This window comes from Mercenaria mercenaria, chromosome 7 (assembly GCF_021730395.1).
Source record: "Mercenaria mercenaria strain notata chromosome 7, MADL_Memer_1, whole genome shotgun sequence".
NCBI lineage: Eukaryota > Metazoa > Mollusca > Bivalvia > Venerida > Veneridae > Mercenaria > Mercenaria mercenaria.
Window position 1 is genome coordinate 71,169,879 of NC_069367.1, and position 26,418 is coordinate 71,196,296.

Genomic DNA, 26,418 nt, shown 5'->3' on the forward strand with positions numbered 1-26,418 from the left:
CTCTTGCCTATAACTGGACATGGTGATGGTAAACAGGTGTTGAAAGTTTCAAAGTTTATCTCAAAAGACTTTGTCAAAATATGGACTGGTACGAAATATTAACCCAGATTTCTAAGTCAAAAAAGGCCGTAATTCAGCCAAAATCCTTGATGGAGTTATGTGCTCTTGCGTATAACTGGACATGGTGATGGTAAACAAGTGTTGAAAGTTTCAAAGCTTTATCTCAAAAGACTTTGTCTAAATATGAACTGGTACGAAAAACTTAATCAAGATTTCTAAGTCGAAAGGGGCCATAATTCAGCCAAAATCCCTGATGGAGTTACGTACTCTTGCCTATAACTGGCCATGGTGATGGTAAACAAGTGTTGAAAGTTTCAAAGCTTTATCTTAAAAGACTTTGTCTAAATATGAACTGGTACGAAAAACTTAACCAAGATTTCTAAGTCGAAAGGGGCCATAATTCAGCCAAAATCCCTGATGGAGTTATGTACTCTTGCCTATAACTGGCCATGGTGATGGTAAACAAGTGTTGAAAGTTTCAAAGCTGTATCTTAAAAGACTTTGTCAAAATATGAACTGGTACGAAACACTTAACCATGATTTCTAAGTCAAAAGGGGCCATAATTCAGCCAAAATCCTTGATGGAGTTATGTGCTCTTGCCTATAACTGGCCATGATGATGGTAAACAAGTGTTGAAAGTTTCAAAGCTTTATCTCAAAAGACTTTGTCAAAATGTGGACTGGTACGAAAAACTTAACCAAGGTGTGACGCCGACGCCGACGCCGACACCGACGCCGACGCCGACGCGGTGGTGAGTAGGATAGCTCTACTTATTCTTCGAATAGTCGAGCTAAAAATGGAGTGTAGATATTGAATTTTCATTATATATATAACTTTAAAACAGTCCCACAGGACTCGACCTTATTTTTTCAATGTTGGAGTTGGAATTCTATCTCATTAAATCCTTTTACTTGAGGCGCCCTAGAAAAAAAATGATATTCACAGTTTTATTTTGTGTTTTATAATTGTTTACCAATAGTTTGACGTTTCTTTTATCAAAATTAATGGTATAATGAATTCTCTGCAAACGTTTTGAACTGTGGCCATCACTTTGAAATTTGTCTCTATTTGAGCTTGAGAAAATATCATGAATTATGCGAAAAAAATTAAAAACGGCACGGTAAAAGTTGTTTAAATTTTGCATACAAGTCTCTCACTGGATACAGTATATTACTGTAACATTGTTTTGAACATTTGAAATATTCACCATTAGGTGGGTCATACCTTAAAATATGTGTTAACTTGCAGACTGGATACACCCAACAGACTCATCCCATTACTATGATTATTCCACATACGAAAGCAGTGGTTATATGGAAGGTAGATATATACATTTGTTACTAAAATATTAGATTATTCACGGATGCCTTGAAATTGTAACATAATTTTAAGAATATGGCATTATTGTCCAAACAGGACATTTTACATACAGTCTATGAAAACGGTACATGATAAATAAGACTTTTGATACCAACGGCTTTTTAAATCACATGTACAGAGGTAATATAAATCTGTAAAAAGATCCTATAGGAGCATAGAATACAACCAAGCAGAATAATAGCAGACTCGGTCTTACTGAGTCCGTTTACGAGAGGTCATGAAATGTGCAACATCTCTCATGCCCCTTAGCACCGGCTTAAACGAAACTCATCTATTGAATGGACTCAATGATCCCAAAGGTCTAGAAAATATAACATCACTGAATAACTATGACTAAAGAAAACGACATTATGTAAACATCTAAGTTGAGTTAAGTGACAGCGCAGAAGTTGTTATATGTTTGTCCATAGAATGCATCCCTGTATAGTTTTATCGGAAGTACAATATAGGTACCACCTATTTGATAATGTAGCTGGAGGATGATAATCTGAATCTTTTCAAAAGATTTATACATTCCATTCGTTTAGTCAGAGATCTTTAAATTTGAGAGCGTTTAGCTTTAAATCAATAATTGTAATGGTAAATAGTTAATGTAATAGCTGTGCCATTTTTAGAGAAGTGTCTGCGAGGTAATCTGACATTGCCTTACGAAACTTGGGAAGACGCGCTCTATGATCCGGGGTCAATCACATTCAGTGACTTAGAAGAAGACCTGACTTTGAAGGTATTGTGATGATTGCTTATATTTTCCAAATATGTAATGAGATAGTTAGAAACTTTGATTTTCGGTATTTCTGTTTCAACTGTATGGGGAAGCGGTAGTGTTGCCCTGATTAGCCACGGTGTCCACGAATCATAAATAAATGGTTTTGACGTAATTGTGGACGAACCGTCTCACCAATGACGAGTAATGAGGTCATAGTTAAGTTTGTATATGAATCATTATTATATAAACTTTCAGCTGATCCCTCATTATTTTTCAACGTTTAGCGCATTTAGTACAGGAATTACACACATTTTATGTTTTGGTGGTAATTTGTTACATGGCAAATATCGGGTAATGCTATGATTTCATTTTTTATTTTACGACCTGAGCCGAATCTTAGGAAGTCGAACAATATTATGATTATATATAATTTCTTTAGAAAGCATGGCAATAAAATGATTTCTTCATTCTGTTGTATCTAAGAAAATGGATTTTCCTAGAAATCCAAGTTTGTATTATATTGCCAAAGTTTTTTATCAAAAATCTGTAAAGTTCATTTGTCATATTTTAATTTCCAGGTTGAATACACGGCCTACACGAGTATATAATACGTTAATTTCGTACACTTATTTTTATGTTTTCTTTGTACAATTCGATGTATATAAGAGGGATCTTCATAAAGAACTGTAGCTGGGTCTATATTTTGACCGAATTTCAGGTGAACTAAAATTCTTTTTATCAGTCTTAAGGTGACGAATAACGAATGCTTACGTTTTATTTCGTTAGAGGACAGGATGGCATGGCAAAAAATGATTTCTTCATTCTGTCATATTTAAGAAAAAGGATTTGAATTGATATTTCACTATATATCAAATGTGAATTATATTACCAAAATACCAAGGCGTATTAGAAGATTTGTAAATTGTTTTAGTCCATATATGTCAATTGTCATATTTAAATTTCCAGGTTGAAAATACGGCCAAAATGAGTATATACTACATTAATTTCGTACACTTTGACGTGATACGATTCTTGTAAGTCAATATGTGTATTTTCGTTAATACCTATCAGTTTTCCGAAATTGTATCAATTACAGTCATTTCAGTCAATAACCATATCATAAGAAATTAGTTTAAATTTAATATTTTTAGCGAATGCAGTGCGAAACTGAAATAAAATAAGTAACTTGATATCTTTCAACAATTTTTAAAGTGTCATTACCTCATCTTCCTATTGGTCTAGAGTGTGATTTACAGCTTTTAATCCGAACTAAAATAAGGGTGCATTCTGAATACACCTTTTGATCGAAGCAATTCTGTGATTAACCAACATCGAAGATGTGATTTCACAACAAACAATATCTTTTTAGACCAGGGCTTATAGCGGAATACGAACTGTACTTGAACCTAGAACCATTCAGCGATATTGAAGATACGAAAAACATTACCAAACATGTGTTTCTATCGATGCCTGACGTTACAAATGCTACTGTGGTTGATGGTAAGATGTTAATTTCTGTATTTCGCATTATCATATGTGGTAGGTTTAATTGAAACGTGCAGTTTCGACTTTTTTTGTCCAGGGTATGTTTTATGAATAGAAAGAGAAAATTATTTAACTGGCATTTTTATTCAAAATGGTTATTTATTATGATTATGTGCCTAAGGATTCACATTACTAAGTTATTATTGTGTCAAATATAAGAGAATATTTGAAGCAAATTTCCTAGCTCCTTAGAGACGGTCGGGTTTAAAAGCCAAACATACTTGTCGTAAGCTAGTCAAAAGAGGAAAGTCATCCATCACTGTTGATTCAGCTCAAAGATGTTGACGCTTATCAGACACTTTCTCACTACCAATGTTTACGTCCAGCTTCATGCTATAGAATATACATCCACTTGAATCAGTCATTAATACTGGACAGGGCTCTGTATGTGGTCAAACGGGTCATTTATTATTTTGATATTTAGTGTCCTGAAATCGTTTAATTCGATGTCTTTACATTTATGTCTGAATGATCAGGCTGAAAATGCCATACGACGAAGTATATGTAATATATTAGTTTAACTCTCTCCTATCATTTGCCAAACTTGTATTTGATGATTTTCCCTGCACTGTCTATTGTTGAAGTTTTCCATTTAACTGTCGCATGCGCTCATAAAGTTAAAAAAACAAATAGCTTCACTTCTTTTTGTCTTGACATCCGCCAAGCTTTTGTCAAGGTTATACAGTCACTGCTGATGCTAAAATTATACAACTCATTTAACGGTCATATTTACAAAATATTATCATTATTGTATACTTGGAAAATATGGTCTGAGGCATTATTTCCATGATGATGTGACTTAGGCGAAATGTCCTGGCCTTGTTGAATGGAAATCAATTATCTAAAAAGTGTATTCAAGGTAGCAAAGTATGAGCGAAGGATAAGTTTGGTCCTTGGTAAAGTTTACAATCACGTGGCATTAGAGTCAACTTTACAGTGACTAATTTTGTCGAACAAACGATCATGTAAGGCAAAATTTGTTGCACGTCTTGCACAAATTGATTCAGCAAAATATGTCATATCGAGGGTTCAACGCAATAAGGGCGTATCTACATATGATTATAATATGTAGATACGCCCTTATTGCGTTGAACCCTCGATATGCCTTATATAGATCAGGTTATTGAACTGTTATCAGGATTTATCTGGCTATGGATGATATAAACAAGACCAAATGCTTCAAGATAATTTCTGAGAAATGTCCATTATCGAACAACATTATTGAACTATTTGTTGTAATAATGTTTTATCATTGATATAGTTTCACTCAATATTTTAATCCTGGCGAACCATACACATTCTCTATGCCTTTCACTTTTCGACATGGAGTTTGTTTGTATTGGAATATAATTGCTAGAACAATGCGGAACTTAACAAACCCGTAGTTTACCTATATTCTTCGTTCTCCAAGTAGGGTGTCTGTGTACGGTCATTTATTTTTCTTTAATTGTCAAATCAATATTAAAGTAGTGTTAATATAGATATTACTATGTAAAAGAAAATTGATAGGAAGAAAACAATAAATCTTGGATTGTGCAAGTAATATACGTTCAAATGTAACATAAAATGTTCTAGAAGCTGTTGTAAAAAGCCAGCTAATTTCTTATGTTTGTTGATCGTGAAAGGTTTAGGGCTCCCACGTTCTATATCCACTATCTGTTATGTTATGCTGTTGTTGGTTGGCTTTGTTGTTGTCGTTGTATCTGAAAAAGGACAATTTTCTTTTATATATGTGTATTGTACATATGTTCACTTTGGTGTTTATATATTAAATTTGTTCTTTGTTCAATGTATGCAATTTGTATTGATGTTTCTCATATCTGGTGGAAGAAAAGATACATATACGCAAAACATAGTAGGAAATTAAGCTGCATTCATTCTTAAATGACACAGTTCAGTAAAGCTACAATAGATATGAAATTATTTGTGTTTCTTTTTATATTAAGAAAAAGTACATTTGATATTAAACTGATTAACGATTAGAAGTACATTTACTTTGCATTAATTTTTTTAAAATCATTGAACTTTCCTCTAATACGATTCCGTATGTTTTTTTAAACAGAGTGTAGCAGCATGACGGATGGACATTCGAGTTGGAACAACACTCATACCGGTATAGCATTATATGTATAATTTGTGTAATTATGATAAAACAGACTTGAATTTATTTTCGTATAGCTGGTTCAGTCGTTATTGTAGAGATTTGGTTAATATATCAAAATCAGAATTATAATTCGGTCCACATTTTCCGTAATATTATGTTTCGATACTCTATACCCATTGTGATAATTTTACGGTCTTTTGTGATGATTAAATTTGAGTGTTTATAGAGTATCGAGATGTGTATATGTTGAACATTTCAAGGTGATGCATTTTGTAGTGAAAAATATATTCAGGCATATGTTTGCCGCGTTTTCATATCTCGTCAGTGTATATGGGTGTCTTTTCATACTGAATTTATTAAACGAATTGAATAAAGTAATAAAATTCGATGCTCTGTCAGAGCATTTTATCAGTTTTATTCACCGAATTCAATAGATTCAATATGGAAAGACACAAATGTAATATTCTTTTTATCACCTGTAAGAATTTCCTACTGAAAGATCAAAATTACTTTTTCCTTTGTTCATCATAGACCAAGTCAATTAAACCAATGTCACCTGTACATACCATCAAAGCTTTATGAAATAGTTAAATACCAAATGTTTGTTTTTATCTAACGAACAATATCAGTTGTAAAAAATGGAGTGTAGATATTGAATTTTCATTATATATATAACTTTAAAACAGTCCCACAGGACTCGACCTTATTTTTTCAATGTTGGAGTTGGAATTCTATCTCATTAAATCCTTTTACTTGAGGCGCCCTAGAAAAAAAATGATATTCACAGTTTTATTTTGTGTTTTATAATTGTTTACCAATAGTTTGACGTTTCTTTTATCAAAATTAATGGTATAATGAATTCTCTGCAAACGTTTTGAACTGTGGCCATCACTTTGAAATTTGTCTCTATTTGAGCTTGAGAAAATATCATGAATTATGCGAAAAATATTAAAAACGGCACGGTAAAAGTTGTTTAAAGTTTGCATACAAGTCTCTCACTGGATACAGTATATTACTGTAACATTGTTTTGAACATTTGAAATATTCACCATTAGGTGGGTCATACCTTAAAATATGTGTTAACTTGCAGACTGGATACACCCAACAGACTCATCCCATTACTATGATTATTCCACATACGAAAGCAGTGGTTATATGGAAGGTAGATATATACATTTGTTACTAAAATATTAGATTATTCACGGATGCCTTGAAATTGTAACATAATTTTAAGAATATGGCATTATTGTCCAAACAGGACATTTTACATACAGTCTATGAAAACGGTACATGATAAATAAGACTTTTGATACCAACGGCTTTTTAAATCACATGTACAGATGTAATATAAATCGGTAAAAAAGATCATTTAGAAGCATAGAATACAACCAAGCAGAATAATAGCAGACTCGGTCTTACTGAGTCCGTTTACGAGAGGTCATGAAATGTGCAACATCTCTCATGCCCCTTAGCACCGGCTTAAACGAAACTCATCTATTGAATGGACTCAATGATCCCAAAGGTCTAGAAAATATAACATCACTGAATAACTATGACTAAAGAAAACGACATTATGTAAACATCTAAGTTGAATTTAGTGACAGCGCAGAAGTTGTTATATGTTTGTCCATAGAATGCATCCCTGTATAGTTTTATCGGAAGTACAATATAGGTACCACATATTTGATAATGTAGCTGGAGGATGATAATCTGAATCTTTTCAAAAGATTTATATATTCCATTCGTTTAGTCAGAGATCTTTAAATTTGAGAGCGTTTAGCTTTAAATCAATAATTGTAATGGTAAATAGTTAATGTAATAGCTGTGCCATTTTTAGAGAAGTGTCTGCGAGGTAATCTGACATTGCCTTACGAAACTTGGGAAGACGCGCTCTATGATCCGGGGTCAATCACATTCAGTGACTTAGAAGAAGACCTGACTTCGAAGGTATTGTGATGATTGCTTATATTTTCCAAATATGTAATGAGATAGTAAGAAACTTTGATTTTCGGTATTTCTGTTTCAACTGTATGGGGAAGCGGTAGGGTTGCCCTGATTAGCCACGGTGTCGACGAATCATAAATAAATGGTTTTGACGTAATTGTGGACGAACCGTCTCACCAATGACGAGTAATGAGGTCATAGTTAAGTTTGTATATGAATCATTATTATATAAACTTTCAGCTGATCCCTCATTATTTTTCAACGTTTAGCGCATTTAGTACAGGAATTACACACATTTTATGTTTAGGTAGTAATTTGTTACATGGCAAATATCGGGTAATGCTATGATTTCATTTTTCATTTTACGACCTGAGCCGAATCTTAGGAAGTCGAACAATATTATGATTATATATAATTTCTTTAGAAAGCATGGCAATAAAATGATTTCTTCATTCTGTTGTATCTAAGAAAATGGATTTTCCTAGAAAACCAAGTTTGTATTATATTGCCAAAGTTTTTTATCAAAAATCTGTAAAGTTCATTTGTCATATTTTAATTTCCAGGTTGAATACACGGCCTACACGAGTATATAATACATTTAAATTTTGTACACTTATTTTATGTTTTCTTTGTACAATTCGATGTTATATAAGAGGGATCTTCATAAAGAACTGTAGTGGGTCTATATTTTGACCGAATTTCAGGTGAACTAAAATTCTTTTTGTCAGTCTTAGGTGACGAATAACGAATGCTTACGTTTTATTTCGTTAGAGGACAGGACGGCATGGCAAAAAATGATTTCTTCATTCTGTCATATTTAAGAAAAAGGATTTGAATTGATATTTCACTATATATCAAATGTGAATTATATTACCAAAATACCAAGGCGTGTTAGAAGATTTGTAAATTGTTTTTAGTCCATAAATGTCAATTGTCATATTCTAATTTCCAGGTTGAAAATACGGCCAACATGAGTATATACTACATTAATTTCGTACACTTTGACGTGATACGATTCTTGTAAGTCGATATGTGTATTTTCGTTAATACCTATCAGTTTTCCGAAATTGTATCAATTGCAATCATTTCAGTCAATAAACATATCATAAAAAATTAGTTTAAATTTAATATTTTTAGCGAATGCAATGCGAAACTGAAATAACGAAATAACGAAGTCACGAAGAAACAAAATAAGTAACTTGATATCTTTCAACAATTTTAAAAGTGTCATTACCTCATCTTCCTATTGGTCTAGAGTGTGATTTACAGCTTTTAAGGTGAACTAAAATAAGGGTGCATTCTGAATACACCTTTTGATCGAAGCAATTTTGTTATTAACCAACATCGAAGATGTGACTTCACAAAAACAATATCTTTTTAGACCAGGGCTTATAGCGGAGTACGAACTGTACTTGAAACTAGAACCATTCAGCGATATTGAAGATACGAAAAACATTACCAAATATGTGTTTCTATCGATGCCTGACGTTACAAATGCTACTGTGGTTGATGGTAAGATGTTAATTTTTTGATTTCGCATTATCATATGTGATAGGTTTAATTGAAACGTGCAGTTTCGACTTTTTTTGTCCAGGGTATGTTTTATGAATAGAAAGAGAAAATTATTTAACTGGCATTTTTATTCAAAATGGTTATTTATTATGATTATGTGCCTAAGGATTCACATTAATAAATTATTATTGTGTAAAATATAAGAGAATATTTGAAGCCAATTCCCTAGCTCCTCAGAGACGGTCGGGTTTGAAAGCCAACCATACTTGTCGTAAGTTAGTCAACAGAGGAAAGTCATCCATCACTGTTGATTCAGCTCAAAGATGTTGACGCTTATCAGACACTTTCTCACTACCAATGTTTACGTCCAGCTTCATGCTATAGAATATACATCCACTTGAATCAGTCATTAATACTGGACAGGGCTCTGTATTTTGTCAAACTGGGTCATTTATTATTTTGATATTTAGTGTCCTGAAATCGTTTAATTCGATGTCTTTGCATTTATGTCTGAATGATCAGGCTGAAAATGCCATACGACGAAGTATATGTAATATATTAGTTTAACTCTCTCCTATCATTTGCCAAACTTGTATTTGATGATTTTCCCTGCACTGTCTATTGTTGAAGTTTTCCATTTAACTGTCGCATGCGCTCATAAAGTTAAAAAAATAGCTTCAGACATCACTTCTTTTTGTCTTGACATCCGCCAAGCTTTTGTTAAGGTTATACAGTCACTGCTGATGCTAAAATTATACAACTCATTTAATGGTCATATTTACAAAATATTATCATTATTGTATACTTGGGAAATATGGTCTGAGGCATTATTTCCATGATGATGTGACTTAGGCGAAATGTCCTGGCCTTGTTGAATGGAAATCAATTATTTAAAAAGTGTATTCAAGGTACCAAAGTATGATCGTAGGATTAGTTTGGTCCTTGGTAAAGTTTACAATCACGTGGCATTATAGGCAACTTTACAGTGACTAATTTTGTCGAACAAAAGATCATGTAATGCAAAATTTGTTGCGCGTCTTGCACAAATTGATTCAGCAAAATATGTCATATCGAGGGTTCAACGCAATAAGGGCGTATCTACATATGATTATTGTATGTAGATACGCCCTTATTGCGTTGAACCTTCGATATGCCTTATATAGATCAGGTTATTGAACTGTTATCAGGATTAATCTGGCTATGGATGATATAAACAAGACCAAATGCTTCAAGATAATTTCTGAGAAATGTCCATTATCTAACAACATTATTAAACTATTTGTTGTAATAATGTTTTATCATTGATATAGTTTCACTCAATATTTTAATCATGGCGAACCATACACATTCTCTATGCCTTTCACTTTTCGACATGGAGTTTGTTTTTATTGGAATATAATTGCTAAAACAATGCGGAACTTAACAAACCCATAGTTTACTCATATTCTTCGTTCTCCAAGTAGGGTGTCTGTGTACGGTCATTTATTTTTCTTTAATTGTCAAATCAATATTATAGTAGTGTTAATATAGATATTACAATGTAAAAGAAAATTGATATGAAGAAAACAATAAATATTGGATTGTGCAAGTAATACACGTTCAAATGTAACATAAAATGTTCTAGCAGCTGTTGTAAAAGGCCAGTGAATTTCTTATGTTTATTTATCGTGAAAGGTTTAGGGCTCCCACGTTCTATATCCGCTATCTGTTATGTTGTGCTGTTGTTGGTTGGCTTTGTTGTTGTCGTTGTATCTGAAAAGGACAATTTTCTCTTATATATATGTTGTACATATGTTCACTTTGGTGTTTATATATTAAATTTGTTATTCATTCAATGTATGCAATTTGTATTGATGTTTCTCATATCTGGTGGAAGAAAAGATACATATACGCAAAACATAGTAGGAAATTAAGATGCATTCATTCTTAAATGACACAGTTTAGTAGAGCTACAATAGATATGAAATTATTTGTGTTTCTTTTTATATTAAGAAAAAGTACATTTGATATTAAACTGATTTTAAATTGATTAGAATTACATTTACTTTGCAGTAATATTTTTAAAATCCTTGAATTTTTATCTAATACGATTCAGTTTGTTTTTGTTTGAAACAGGGTGTAGCAGCATGACGGATGGACATTCGAGTTGGACCAACACTCATACCGGTATAGCATTATATGTATAATTTGTGTAATTATGATAAAACAGACTTGAATTTATTTTCGTATAGCTGGTTCAGTCGTTATTGTAGAGATTTGGTTAATATATCAAAATCAGAATTATAATTCGGTCCACCTTTTCCGTAATATTATGTTTCGATACTCTATACCCGTTGTGTTAATTTTACGGTCTGTTGTGATGATTAAATTTGAGTGTTTATAGAGTATCGAGATGTGTATATGTTGAACATTTCAAGGTGGTGCGTTTTGTAGCAAAAAAAATATATTCAGGCATATGTTTGTCGCGTTTTCATATCTCGTAAGTGTATATGGGTGTCTTTTCATACTGAATCTAATAAACGAATTGAATAAAGTAATAAAATTCGATGCTCTGTCAGAGCATTTTATCAGTTTTATTCACCGAGTTCAATAGATTCAATATGGAAAGACACAAATGTAATATTCTTTTTATCACCTGTAAGATTTTCCTACTGAAACATCAAAATTTCTTTTTCCTTTGTCTATCATAGACCAAGTCAATTAAACCAATGTCACCTGTACATAACATCAAAGCTTTATGAAATAGTGTATGTGACAGGAAAAGCCGTACCGGCGACAGTAACCATCAGAACAAATCAACACCCTTTACAATATTTACAAATTTATTTATATAAGATGATTATTAACAATGCATAGATGATATGAAAAAAAAACTGATTATAAGAAAGAAAAAAGTCAAAGTTCAGTATCTCCGGATACAAAAGATCTTACAGTTCCGTTCTAAAGTGACGTGTCACAGTTCTTTAATTTAATTGCGAACTTTAAGTAGCACAAACAATATCAAAACGTATCTTGAAATAAAGTCCCTTTAAACCGTGAATACGTTGATTCCGTATTGGCTCCCTATGGTGGTAGGTGATTGCATCCCTGAGCTGACTTCAGAGGATAACAAAAATCAGCGTCTTTGCGGTTTACGGCACAACCATGGGACGAAAGCTCTGCGCTGGGAATATCACATCCAGGCGAGTGAAGACAAGTGAACCTCGGGCATTGTACTTCCGGGTTAAGACATCACCAGGTAAAATCGTCTGGCGGAAAAAACTAAAATATATAACATATGGTAAGCACCATAGCAAAACAAATAAGTCAGGGCATATAACTGCTCCTTTGGGTACACCATACCTCCGTAGGCACCCATAAATAATACATGCTACTTATACAAAATATATGTGCTACTAAGTTCATACGTCACGTTATTAAAATACGTCACTAATTATTTCCATTATTACAAAAATTACTTACTTAAAAGACTAAAGTTAAAGTATGAAATGATATGAAAATTATATGATGAAACATTATAGATACGGACATGATAAACTGCAGCTATTATTCACAACTACAAATTAACAAAATTCAATGCAAATCAAACGTTATATCATAGTTGGCATCCATATAATATCTAATGCCATACACTACAACGGACATTAATTAGATGTGCTATAGACTGGCACACAATTACAAATTACAATAATATATTACATACATGGTGCTAGACTTGCCATATAGATTTATACATAACAATACAATGCAGTAATGGCGTTCCATAATTAACAAAAATGTTTGACATAAGTATTTGAAACAGTGCTTTACAATTATCACGATACAAATTTCAGTATGAATCTAACATCTTATATAAACGAAACGTTTAGACTCCTCTTTCTAAATAATTTACAAAAGTCTAAAAATTTAATGAATTATCCTGACATACCGAAACTAGCCAAAATCATGTGCCGAAAAGTAAATGTTACAGAATTCTGTAGAATGAACAAAAATTTACCAAATAAAAATCGTAATGCAAAAATCATACAAAAGTCTAACAAATAAATTTCTTACCTCGATCGAGCATAAATTTCTAGCAAGAAAATAATTCAGACATAGATTCGTCTATAATGTCGGAAGGTGGTGTGCGCAAGGCATATTTAGTCCAGTCTATTTAAAGGGTAATGTCCCGCCAAATACTAAATTTCATGGGATTCACGGCCTATGCGTAAACTCTTGACTATTTGTAATACCACGGGATTCACGATATAGCCGGGGAATCTAACTACTTTGGCGCGGATTGAAATTGACAATTTGAGGCCCATTATAGTGGTTTAGGGGATAAAAACATGAATTACTGAAGTTTATAAAATATCAACTTTCTTGTTACTGAACCGAATTTAATGAAATTTACATGGATATTTAAACACCAGGGTAAAAGTATAAAAGGCAGACAAGCTCAGAAAATGTCTACTTTTCAGCTGAACACAGTGCTGTGAACAACAGAAAACTGATACATTTTTTCTAAATATCTCTACTTTTATTGAACTTTATTTTTTCAAATTTGGAACATATGTTCTCTAGTATGACAGAATTCAGTGTGTAAAATTTTGTAAATTTTTATCAAGTAATTACTGCCTTTCTGAAAAAAAAGTTTTTAGTTGTCTGCTAGAAATTCAAATTTACAGTTATAGGACAAGGGGTAGCTGGAGAATCAATTTTGATTTTGGAACTTTCAGGCTTAATGTCCTCTCAGCTTGATGCCCCATTTAGAATCACATAATGTGCATTAATGGCACTGACCATCTGATAAGCTTTGAATCTGTTCTAACTGTGGTTAAACATGTTTTAACTTTTAGTTAATGTTGAATTTTGACTCTCACAACAAGAATGAATGTTCTATCTCAATAGTTGTTGTATTTTGAGATGTGTTTATTAAAATTGTTTAACACGATGAAATTATGGAATAAACAATGTCATCATTTTATATAATTGTAACTCACGATAAAACATGAAGTTACACCGTTTTTACACAATAATGGTGTTTTCAACAATTTGAAGGAGTTGTTGAATATGACATAACAAAATTTACTAGTGAAAGTTTGCCACATTCCCTGAAACAGAAAAACTACAGACATCAGCGGCAACAAAATGGAAATGTAGGTAATTTATTACATATATTATACAATAAAATGTATATATTAACATTTTTAGTAATATCTTAGGGGATGACCATTTATATGGGGTTCGGCATGCTTCCCTAGAAAAATTTTACATTATAGATACAAAATGAGGGTCAAGGGACATGCGCCCCCCCCCCCCCCCCCCCCCCCCCCCCATTCCGGAAAAAAAAGTTATATTCAGGATGCAAGATAGTGTGTTTTGGCGCATTTTTGAAATCTTTCCTGTGTTTACGTCGTCAATGCTGCAGACTAAAACACTGGAAAGGGAATGCACAGACATTGTTTAACAGTGATATATATATTTTTTAATAACCAGTAATATTGTGTAATCTTAGCAAGGAAGAAAAATAATTGCATTCACCCAGAAAAAACAACAACACCAAATTACCTATGTTCGGGCGATATTTTATTTATTTCCTGTTACTTTGAGAATAATTGATTTCATTTACATTGGGGAAATATTATTTTTCTCAAAACTCAACCCCTCTCCCCCCACTCCCCACACGCAGGCACGCATGCATGCACGCACGCACGCACTAAATGGTCGTCCCCTTACGTTAAGTACTTGAAACATTCTCTGCCTTTGTTCAAAAGTCGAACACAAGTAAGAATGACTCTGACTTTTTTTCAGAATGCCTTTAAATTGAGTTCAGATTGCTTATGCCATTAAGTCAGAATGAATGTGACCTTTATTCAGAATGCCTTTGAATCCTGTTCAGACTGCCTATGCCCTTAAGTCAAAATGACCGATCACAAGTCGGAATGACTGTGACCTTTATTCAGAATGCCTTTGAATCCTGTTCAGACAGCTTATGCCCTTAAGTCAAAATGACCGATCACAAGTCAGAATGACTGTGACCTTTATTCAGAATGCCTTTGAATCCTGTTCAGACAGCCTATGCCCTTAAGTCAAAATGACCGATAACAAGTCAGAATGACTGTGACCTTTATTCAGAATGCCTTTGAATCCTGTTCAGACAGCCTATGCCTTTAAGTCAAAATGACCGATCACAAGTCAGAACGACTGTGACCTTTATTCAGAATGCCTTTGAATCCTGTTCAGACAGCCTATGCCCTTAAGTCAAAATGACCGATCACAAGTCGGAATGACTGTGACCTTTATTCAGAATGCCTTTGAATCCTGTTCAGACAGCCTATGCCCTTAAGTCAAAATGACCGATCACAAGTCGGAATGACTGTGACCTTTATTCAGAATGCCTTTGAATCCTGTTCAGACAGCCTATGCCCTTAAGTCAAAATGACCGACCGATCACAAGTCGGAACGACTGTGACCTTTATTCAGAATGCCTTTGAATCCTGTTCAGACAGCCTATGCCCTTAAGTCAAAATTACCGATCACAAGTCGGAATGACTGTGACCTTTATTCAGAATGCCTTTGAATCCTGTTCAGACAGCCTATGCCCTTAAGTCAAAATGACCGATCACAAGTCGGAATGACTGTGACCTTTAGTCAGAATGCCTTTGAATCCTGTTCAGACAGCCTATGCCTTTAAGTCAAAATGACCGATCACAAGTCGGAATGACTGTGACCTTTATTCAGAATGCCTTTGAATCCTGTTTTGACTGCCTATGCCCTTAAGTCAAAATGACCGATCACAAGTCAGAATGACTGTGACCTTTATTCAGAATGCCTTTGAATCCTGTTCAGACAGCTTATGCCCTTAAGTCAAAATGACCGATCACAAGTCAGAATGACTGTGATATTTATTCAGAATGCTATTGAACTGAGTTCTGATTGCCCGTGCAGAATGCCTTTAAACTGAGTTCAGATTGCCTATGCCATTAAGTTAAAATGATTGATCACAGGTCAGAATCATTGTTACCTTTTTTCAAAATGCCTTTAAATTGAGTTCAGATTGCCTATGCCATTAAGGCAGAATGACTGTGACCTTTTTTCAGAATGCCTTTGAGTCATATTCAGACGGCCTATGCCTTTAAGTTAAAATGATCGATCACAAGTCATAATGACTGTGACCTTTTTATACGCCAGTCTCTGAAATATCGGGTCATTATGTGAAGGTGGGTGGCGGGCGGTCGGCATCCAAAAGCATGTCCGCTTTCTAAGTCAAACAGTTTTCATCCGATCTTCACCAAACTTGGTGACAATGTTTGTGGGCATAATATCTCGATAAAGTTTGATAACCAGCAAAATCGCACCAGGCAGTCTCGAGTTATGGCCCTTGTATTACTCAAAGTTTGCAATTTTAGTCTTGTCCACCCTCTAAGTCAAATACTTTTCATCTGATCTTCCCCCAACTTGGTGACAATGTTTATGGGCATAATATCTCGGCCAAGTCCAATAACCAGCAAAATCAAACCAGGCACTCTTGGATTATGACCCTTGAATTACTTGAAAAATTGCAAACTTAACCTTGTCCGCTCTCTAAGTCCAGTACTTTTCATCAGATCTTTACAAACTTGCAGATAATATTTGTCGACATACATCTCAGCCATGTTTGATAACCAGCCAAATTGCCTCAGGCACTCTTGGATTATGGCCCTTGAATTCCACGAGATCTGCGAATTTAGCCTTGTCTGCCCTTTAAGTCGAACAGTTTTCATCCGACCTTCACACCAAACTTACTGACAATGTTAGTGGGCAAAATATCTCTGCGAAGCTCGATAATCAGCCAAAGCGCCCCAGGCATTCTTTGATTATGGCCCTTGAATTGGTCCGAATTCGATGACAGGCGTATTTTGTGATTGAAATGATCGATCTCAAGTCAGAATGACTGTGACCTTTATTCAGACCATGACACTAATCAAGCAAAATATTGAATATGTAAAGAAGAAAGTTCAGTTAGTGGCCTTGATTGTGATTTAAGATTTGTCTTTACAATTATAGGTAGCAAATGGAGGTTGCAGCAAAACTCAGATGTTTAAAAGACTTAAATTTCTTCAAAGTAGATGATACTATATGGACTGAGTGTGAAAATCTTGCATCATTCCTTCAAAAGCAGAGACAAGAAAATGAATCACCTATAATAAACAGTAACCTGCTTCGAGAATTACGTAATTTTAAGGCTGGACTGTCTGACTTAAATGGCAAGAAAATTGTTTGTGCTGCATCTGTTGTTAAATACTGTGTTAAACATTCTGACAAGTATGCAATATGTAATAGCGTGCTGTGTGAAATAACAGAAACCATTTTTGGCAGTCAAAATAATAAAAATTCCCACTACAATATATTGGATTTGTATAATAAAATAGCTGACTCTGATCTATGGTGTGAAGAGCAGCTTGAACACATAGATATAAGAGAAAGTCCTTCATTATATTCAAACTACAGAAACAACTTTACCAACACGGAGTGGAAAAAAGTGTGCTTCTTTGAGTTTCATTTTGCAAAAACTTACCAAAAGGTTTTGAATTATGAAGAAGAATTATGCGAGAAGCTTAGCTACTGGCAAAAAATTCAAGTTTCAAAAGAAATAGCTGATGACAGTTTGAAAAAGTGCGAAAAAGCCTTGCAGACAAACCAACTTAGGAAGTTGGCTGCCGAAGAGATTCATGGACAAAACTGCATTCATAATGGAGTGACGCACTCATATATTAAACTAGACAAATCATTAAATGACTGCTTGGTTGATTATACCCAAGGATGTGGGCAGTGTGTATGTGTAAGTTGCAACACTTCTTGTGCTCATTCAGGGGACATACATGTGATAGTGGAACTAAAGAATAATATGAACAATAGTTATGCAGAAATAGCGGAATTACTTTCGTTTGAATTACTCGGAACACACAACATAAGTGCAACATTTTACATCTTTGTAAAAGATGGAACACTTGATAGCTATCGTTGCCATTTTTGTGATCAAGGAAACACACATCGATTTCAGCTGCAATGTGACATAAATTCTAAATCACAAGATGTTGTCCTGAGCACTATGAGAACAAGTCAATTAGACTATAATGACCCAAAGGTTTTGGAGCAAGCATCAAACCTTAGGCTGTGTGAACTCTGCTTTGACAAAATTTCACTCCAATTGAATGACACCCTCGACTGGCGCTCATTAGACGTCATGGCAGAATGGATATATCACGTTCCAGTTGAAGTACAGTTGTTTTTTTCAACTTGGTTTATAAACAAGAAGAGCTTAAAGAAAAGTGATGACCCTAGATCACTCCTGAAGAACAAGGTTACAAGACTTTATGCCCTCTTTGACACAGGACTTTCACTCTTAAACAGAAATTATCAAGGGATAATTCAGCAGCTTAATTCAGAAGAGCTTCTTGTAAATTATCATTCACTTACAACAGTGTTTGACATCACAGCCAGTTCTGGATCTACACAAAGCCTAAAGACAGCCGACAGGTGGTTGAGAATGGCTTCAGATCCAAATGTTTCACACTATGAGACTTACATCAAGAGGTATCCATTGGATTATCAGTCTCTTTATGAAACTGAAGTACGTACCCACCATGTGAACCTGAAAGACTGCTTTCTGGTATTCTTTATGGACAATCTTGTGCGACTGTCAACCCATGAAGATCCTGATCCTGGACGTAGCAGAACATCACAAGTGTGTACACTCCCAATTACATTTAAAGGTCTGCCACGAAACAACAAAATCACCGAAACATGGCACACAGAGGACTGCACAGATATGTCCACTGATTGCAAATGCATGGATCCTGTCAACTGGATAAGGAAGATTCCAAAATTCTTTTTCAGTGTACCCAAACAGAATCGTCTGCCTGGAACACATTTAGCTTGCAACTTACTTGGGGTATTGTAAAACAAGCAGTGAAAGATGAAATATTTTTCCAATTTCTGAACAGAAATACTGAACAAGACAGTACTACATCCAGTGGAAATCCTGATCATCAAAATCCCTCTCTGATATGTCAGAGTGAAGAAGACCATGAACAGGTAGAAGATGAACAAGATTGAGCATTTCCAATATCAACATTACCACAGAAGACACCAGGTTTGAAGTCAACAGCCAGGATGTTGGTCTGATAGACATGGATGATTTGGAAATGGAATTTAATAAGTCCCTTACCATAGACATGTCTTTAGACGAGCAGCAGTTCATTAATGATTTACAGGATCAAATGAATGAAACTACAGTGCATGATATGCAAGTCACATTTGAAGAGAAAGATTCTGTAAGAGAACAATCAGATACCATTTGCAGAAATGATTCCGTGGATATCGAGAAGGCTGCCACAGATCACTTACTGCCTGTGTTCCAAGTCCCTCCTTTGCTATGTAGGCATCCAATTCCAGCAACAGGCAGAGATGACAGTATCTCAAACATTCGCCATGTCTTAGATGATACATTGCAAAAATTGGACAGAAGCAACAATCAGAAAGACAGAATTATATTTGCACCAGACCATAAGATTTCACAAAATGTGATAAAGTTAATGAATGAAAACTCAAAATATCAACAGTTTCTGCCAGAATTTCCAGCTCTCCACCTTCGGAAATCGAAAATTGTAAATCTCTTTGCAGCATACCAAAAGGCAGGGTTACAGCATTTGTTAAAGTTTATGAAAGACTCTGAACAGGAAAATGATTGGCATAAACTTATAACATTACAGAACATTGAAACTGCTACAAGAAATATCATTCGACTCTCTGCAGGTCTTCATCTAGCCCAATTTGTTCAGTTTTGTTCATCCCTTGACCTCAATGGACAAAAAGAAATTGAACAAGATCTTCTGAAAATGACAACAGTAGATGTGTCAGAAAAATGGGGACACAAGTTCAACAAATTCTGTCAAAAAGGTTATAACAAAAATGCCACATTTGCTCTGCACCAGGATATAACAAGGCACTGTGACGAAATTGTAGCTATAACAGTTGCTGAAAGAATAGGTGGACCCAGTGGATATAACCTACTTCTAGCATCTGTGAAAAAGTCATTGCCATTCGCATTCCTAAATGGTTCTTCGTCATATGCAGCTTTTTGCGTAGATTTGCTGTATGAACACTACAGGGCAGGTGTATTTCACCAAAATATGAAGATGACCTTGTTTTCCACACCTCACAAGGAAGGGCTAATTAACGTGGCTCTGGATACTCAGCGAGAAATGGATCACAAGGATGCCATGAAAGCATTTAGACCTAGATCTACTTTAGAAACTGTGGTACCAAGGATGGCTATTGTAGACCATTTCTTAGAAGTTCAGAATGTCAGGAAAAATGTCCTGAAACAAAGCACTGCGGATGACAATGAGTCTGGCTGTCAAAAGGCAAATGCTTGTAATAGTAAAACATATGAAGACAAAGATCTGCAATTTTCTGTCTCTGGAAAGGATTGGAAACACATTGTACCTGTAGTGAAACTGCTTTTAAGACTGAATGCTTTTACTTTAGTTGAAACATTAGTGCCACAAAACATATATGACACCCATGAATGTATGCTGCCTTGTGAAATTCTTGATTCAAATTCCTACAAAGTTGGACAATTCCTGATTATCAAGTATGCTGCTACCAAGAAGCTTTTCGGACTTGAAGAGAAAGACATTCCTGACAAAGAATGTGTAGACGGTCCATCAGTGCTAGTAAAAAAGGCAATGGGAAAAAGTACTACATTACGCCGAATAACCAACAGTCAAACTAGTCAGAAGCCTATGAATGAAAATGATATTGCAGAGAAGAAGAGACAGTCAAAAGTGAAAAGAGAGTCTAAAGTCATCGATTGTTTGAGTTCATCTATGAATACCTGTCAGTCACTTATCAATCCTGACGGCTCAAAATCAACTGTCCAAAAATCCACAGGAATTAAAAAAGCCATTGTAAGGGCTGTTCAGTATTTGAAAACGCCAGAACAATCAACACTGAATGAACACGCTTTCCTAATCAATGGTTTAGAAAATCTTTCACAAGAAATTAAACTCAGCATCACACATGCCACCATTGAATTTGCAGGGATAAAGTTCAGATCCAAGGCAACTTCAGGAGATGAATATATTTTACACATTGAAAACGGCATATTGAGAAAAACTCTGTCTATGTTTCCAAATGTATCTAGCATGGTAATTTGTGAAGAAAAATATTCTTACACACCCGATGACTTCAAAAGTGCAACTCGGAAAAAGAGAACAAAAAATGAAATATCATCAATAGCTCATTTAAAAAGCGGAGACGAAATTTTAAGCAGCAGAAAATTGTCAAAATCTGCTGTAATCAATACACAGGAGGGGAAAAAATGATAAGCAATTATTTGGCCAGAAATCTGTCCAAGCTGGACTTAAAGAAGCAGGTAGAGATTACCGTTGACAGTGAACTGATTGTCGTTAAATGTGAGTGTGCCGACCCTTGTGACCACCAAAGTTATACATTGCCAGTGAGAGCCTTCTTCAATGAAAATGGATTTGTCCATCAAGAAATTATCAATGATGTGCATCAAAGAAAGGGAGAGGCTGAAATGGCACAGGTAGATTGGTTAGCCGACATTGAGCCCAAACTAAAGGACAAACATGCTGCTCTAAGCATTCTTACTTCTGGTGACATTGATAGTGTTTTGATACATATGTTTGCTCTCTCTTTACATTGGCCAAGAAATACAGATGGCTCCTTTAAGAAGCCAGTTTTACATTTTGCTTCAGAAGGTCAATACAGAAATGTACAGAATCACAGATTTGATAGAATATTTTGAATCTGTCCTGGGTTTCAAGTATGCAGCACTTAACATTGCAACTATATGTCTTCTAGGAGGCAATGACTTTATTCCAAAACTTCATGGAATGTCTCATGATAAGTGGATGTCAGTCTTTCTTGAAGATGTGAATTCTATAAAAGCTATCATCAACATAGAAAAACGAAATGAGGCCGGAGTCCCTATGGTGGTAACCATCAATGAGAATGTTTATATCTCTGTTGTTAAAGACTGTACTCTCCCAAAGGTTTAATCCTGATGAGCTTACACTTGATGAGCTAAGACAACTGACCATACGAATGCCTGGAAAAAAGGAATTCCGACATCCAACGTCATGGATGCCACCATATTCTGCCCTACTCTGTGTGGTTCAACTCTTAAATTGCCAACTTGAGTACATGTTATGTTCATGGGACCATGCTGCTGTTCTTCCAGACTTTCTAGAGAAGGGATGCCTTGTTAAGGATACTGCTGGACAAATACTCTACAATTTTGGAACAGATTGCCATGTTGAAGACATCAATGACCTCATTACAATCGATGAATCGAGTTTGGGCGAAAAAGTCAGTAAAAGACGGAAAAAGTCCAAGAGAACTATTGACACCCATACACCGCAAAAAGAGGTTTCTCAGAAGCGCAGACCAGTTATGTCTACACCTGTGTAAGTATATCATTTATTAGTACAAATTGTTTTTCAGTAATTGCTGTCAATATTACACTTTAAAAAATATTCAAATAATAGAAAATCTTGCACATCCATAAAAACAAGAAATGAAATAAATTAACAGTATTTTATGTTAATATAATATTAGTAAAATGTAGAAAACTGTTATGTAGATTCCTGGTTTTATGTATCACAAACAAAATGTAATTATTATACATAAAACCAGGAACCTACATAACAGTGTGTCTTTTAATTGTCTTCAACTTTACATTGTAACAAATATTTAATGTAGATTTTTTATTACATTTTCAGAAAAATGAAGAAAGTAGCCTGTGCTAAATCACTGCATCTTCCAGGGTCTCAAGCAAATATGGAAAGGTAAAAACACTTTAATTTGATAACTTGTAAAAACATTTCAATTTCATAATTTAAGTCCTTTCAAAACTGAAGAAATATCACCAAAAATTACACTTATTCAGTATAGCTATATTTTTGCTATCTATGTGCATGGCTCAGATTTTATTCTGCTAATATAAAAAAAGATTTTTTAAGACTACATGTATACAGTTTTGAAATGCTTTAATGCCTTTATTTTCCTATTAATCTTTTATTTTTTCAGCTAAGACATAAGAAAAGACATACAGAGGATGTGTCAACGGAACAATGACAAAGTGAGCTATTTTATACATTAGTAAAATCATGCAACAGTGGAAGCTAAGCCATCAAAACTTTGGACTTAAAAGACTCGGTGCTGTTGAAATATACATGTATATTTTGTTATACTTTGTACATAATGTTAAATGATAAAATTCTTAAGAAATTCTTAAGAAATAATGAACATTTTAATAAACTTTGTACATATGTTAAATATTGAAATTTTTAAGAAATAATGAGCATTTTAATAAACTTCTTGTACATAATGTTAAATGTTATATTTTTTTTTAAATATTGAGCATTTTAATAAACTTCTTGTACATAATGTTAAATGTTAAAATTCTTAAGAAACAATGAGCATTTTGATAGAAAATACATAGGTTTTCAATGACTAAATAGTTTAAGCTTTATAATCACATCATTGTTTTGTATTTCAACAAATTGATGTACTGTTCCCTGTACAAACTAATAACAAGTCATAGCATGTTATGTATCAAACTATATACATGTTTTTTTCCTAAGTCTTCTTTTTCCTAAGTTCAGAACTCAGACAGGACAAATATTAATAATTAATTGATTTAGTGGAAGGTTTAACAAGAGGATTTAATCTGAGTTGCACTTGAATCTATATGTCATGTTTTAAGCTACTAAGTACTTTTCTGTATGTCTATTAAATTTGAATGTACATTTTAATGTAATTTAATTCACATGTTTCTATTTCATGTGTAGCATAATAACCTTGTTTTTTATGCCTGCATAGATGCTTGAACAGAGTTTTTCAAATTCATGAAATATATATATTAAACTGTATCATATCACAATGCTTGTTGTTTTACACATTCCTTCTTATCATTTCACACATTGTCCAGTGAAATTACCAGAGCTGACCAATGCCCTAATTTATAGCCCCGCTGCTGAACGTTAATGGCCCTTTTATTGACTTGGGGGTTAATATTAATTACATGCATCATCTTGGCAATCTAGGAGAAATTCCCTCTCTACCCTTGTCCTATAACTGTTTACCTCTACTTGCTAAAGCCAGCCCACATAAAGGTTATGACCTCCCTTTCAGCCAATAACAGAATAGGGAAGTTTACATCAGTAACATCTTTATCTGACAGATGGCGGGAGATGAAAAAATAACTCCATTCAGCATTTAGATAAAGAAAAGAAATAAAATCTTCTGCTTTTTCTATAAACCAGCTAGATTTACTCCATAAATGATAATCCACTTTCTGATTTAACCTTCAAAATGTTGAGCACATATTATATCACATTGTTCACATATTCTACATTTGTTCCATTCAATTATCAAGAGTTATAATCCCCAGCATCCCTGTATTGCACACATTACAGTAATTAGCTAGCCACCTGAAAGCTGTAGATAAAAGTGACTTATATCTAGTTCCCAAAACATTGGTTGACCCATTAGGTTAGAAGGTTATTTGACTTCCTTCAGTATTGACCTACTTCAAACAAATGAACAGTAACTGTATAATTTGAAACTGTTACAGTTAAAATATATAGCTCTTACAACCAGATGAGTATTTTTGGTATACTGAAATAAGTACTAGTAAAATTAGCAGGTCTGATTACTCTGAGTACCCTACTTTATAAAATGGGGGTATTCTGGTCACTGTGATAAGCTGAACTAAAACATTCCTAGGATATTTAGTCACCAGGTGTATGTTTTTAGCGCAGTTTGTTAGTATTTACATGCATATTAAATATGGATATCAGAGCCAGTAGTTTCAAAATTCAATTTCTGAGAGATGTAAAAACAAATATTCAAACATTCATTATGTAATACACATACTGACATATATTGTTATTAACTCTGAGAGATTCAAAAATTCCATGGAATATGTTTCAAAGAATTGTGTAAGTAAGCAAAAATATTTCCACATTTTAATATTTATTACATGAAATGCTAATTCCTGTGTACCATTGCTCTGATACTGATACAAAAGCAAAGTTAAGTTTAAACTTCTTAACTTCATCCAGTCATGTAAATTATTAGTATTTCAACAATGGAAAATATTTGTAGATACCCTTGTAGATACATAGGCTTTTTAATTTGTAGATGAGTATTTACTACAATTTATTCAGATCTGAAAAATATACAAAAGCACACGTGGCTCTGTTTACTAGAGATAAAGTTTCAGTGTTATCACCCATCATCTGTCAGATAAGCCCAGCCTACTCTCTAAATATGCTTAATGGCTTTACCACCGCAATATCAGCCAGGTAGGACCCGGCGTTTAAGTTATGAAATACAGAAAAACCTTAGAGGTATTTCATGCGTGAAATCTAACATTTACCTCAATAACTCAAAAATTTACAAAAAGATGATGCAATACCTGCATTTACAATACAGATAAAATAAGGCCCGTATGTCAATTTGTGACAGTGTAATTAATACCAAATGTTTGTTTTTATCTAACGAACAATATCAGTTGTAAAAAAATTGAGTGTAGATATTAAATTTTCATATAATATATATATATATATATATATATATAGAGAGAGAGAGAGAGAGAGAGAGAGAGAGAGAGAGAGATATTGAATTTTCATATAATATATATATATATATATATATATATATATATATATATATATATATATAATATTTGACTTGTCTTGACATTAAAATGTAGTCAAATATCAAACAAAAGTTTATAATATTTTCAGGCTGGTATGGCTCCACATCAGACAGCTATTTCAGTTATTATGATACTACTGGTTACTATGGAAGCAGCTATGGTAAGTACGTGTATCACTCTGGAAGCAGCTATGGTAAGTACGTGTATCACTCTGGAAGCAGCTATGGTAAGTACGTGTATCACTATGGAAGCAGCTATGGTAAGTACGTGTATCACTCTGGAAGCAGCTATGGTAAGTACGTGTATCACTCTGGAAGCAGCTATGGTAAGTACGTGTATCACATTAACATACTTCACAGGTTCAGAGAGAATATCACTTCCTAGGATTTAGTACGATTTTCTCCGAGCAGCATGATAAGGATAACTAAATGATAATTTTAAACATA

General features: G+C 34.0%; 1 protein-coding gene across 2 annotated transcripts in view; it reads left to right on the forward strand.

Moving 5' to 3' along the window:
- Positions 1-26,418, forward strand: part of LOC123553955 (uncharacterized) — a 115,055-nt gene that overhangs the window by 37,022 nt on the left and 51,615 nt on the right. Inside the window, exons 19-29 of one of the 2 annotated variants that reach the window (XM_053548642.1) lie at positions 1,310-1,381; positions 2,056-2,165; positions 3,114-3,181; positions 3,517-3,647; positions 5,755-5,805; positions 6,887-6,958; positions 7,634-7,743; positions 8,693-8,760; positions 9,122-9,252; positions 11,368-11,418; positions 26,061-26,132. In XM_053548642.1, coding sequence (XP_053404617.1) covers positions 1,310-1,381; positions 2,056-2,165; positions 3,114-3,181; positions 3,517-3,647; positions 5,755-5,805; positions 6,887-6,958; positions 7,634-7,743; positions 8,693-8,760; positions 9,122-9,252; positions 11,368-11,418; positions 26,061-26,132 — 936 coding nt within the window. The remainder of the gene's footprint in view (positions 1-1,309; positions 1,382-2,055; positions 2,166-3,113; positions 3,182-3,516; positions 3,648-5,754; positions 5,806-6,886; positions 6,959-7,633; positions 7,744-8,692; positions 8,761-9,121; positions 9,253-11,367; positions 11,419-26,060; positions 26,133-26,418) is intronic. The other variant, XM_053548643.1, reaches the window with a different exon arrangement.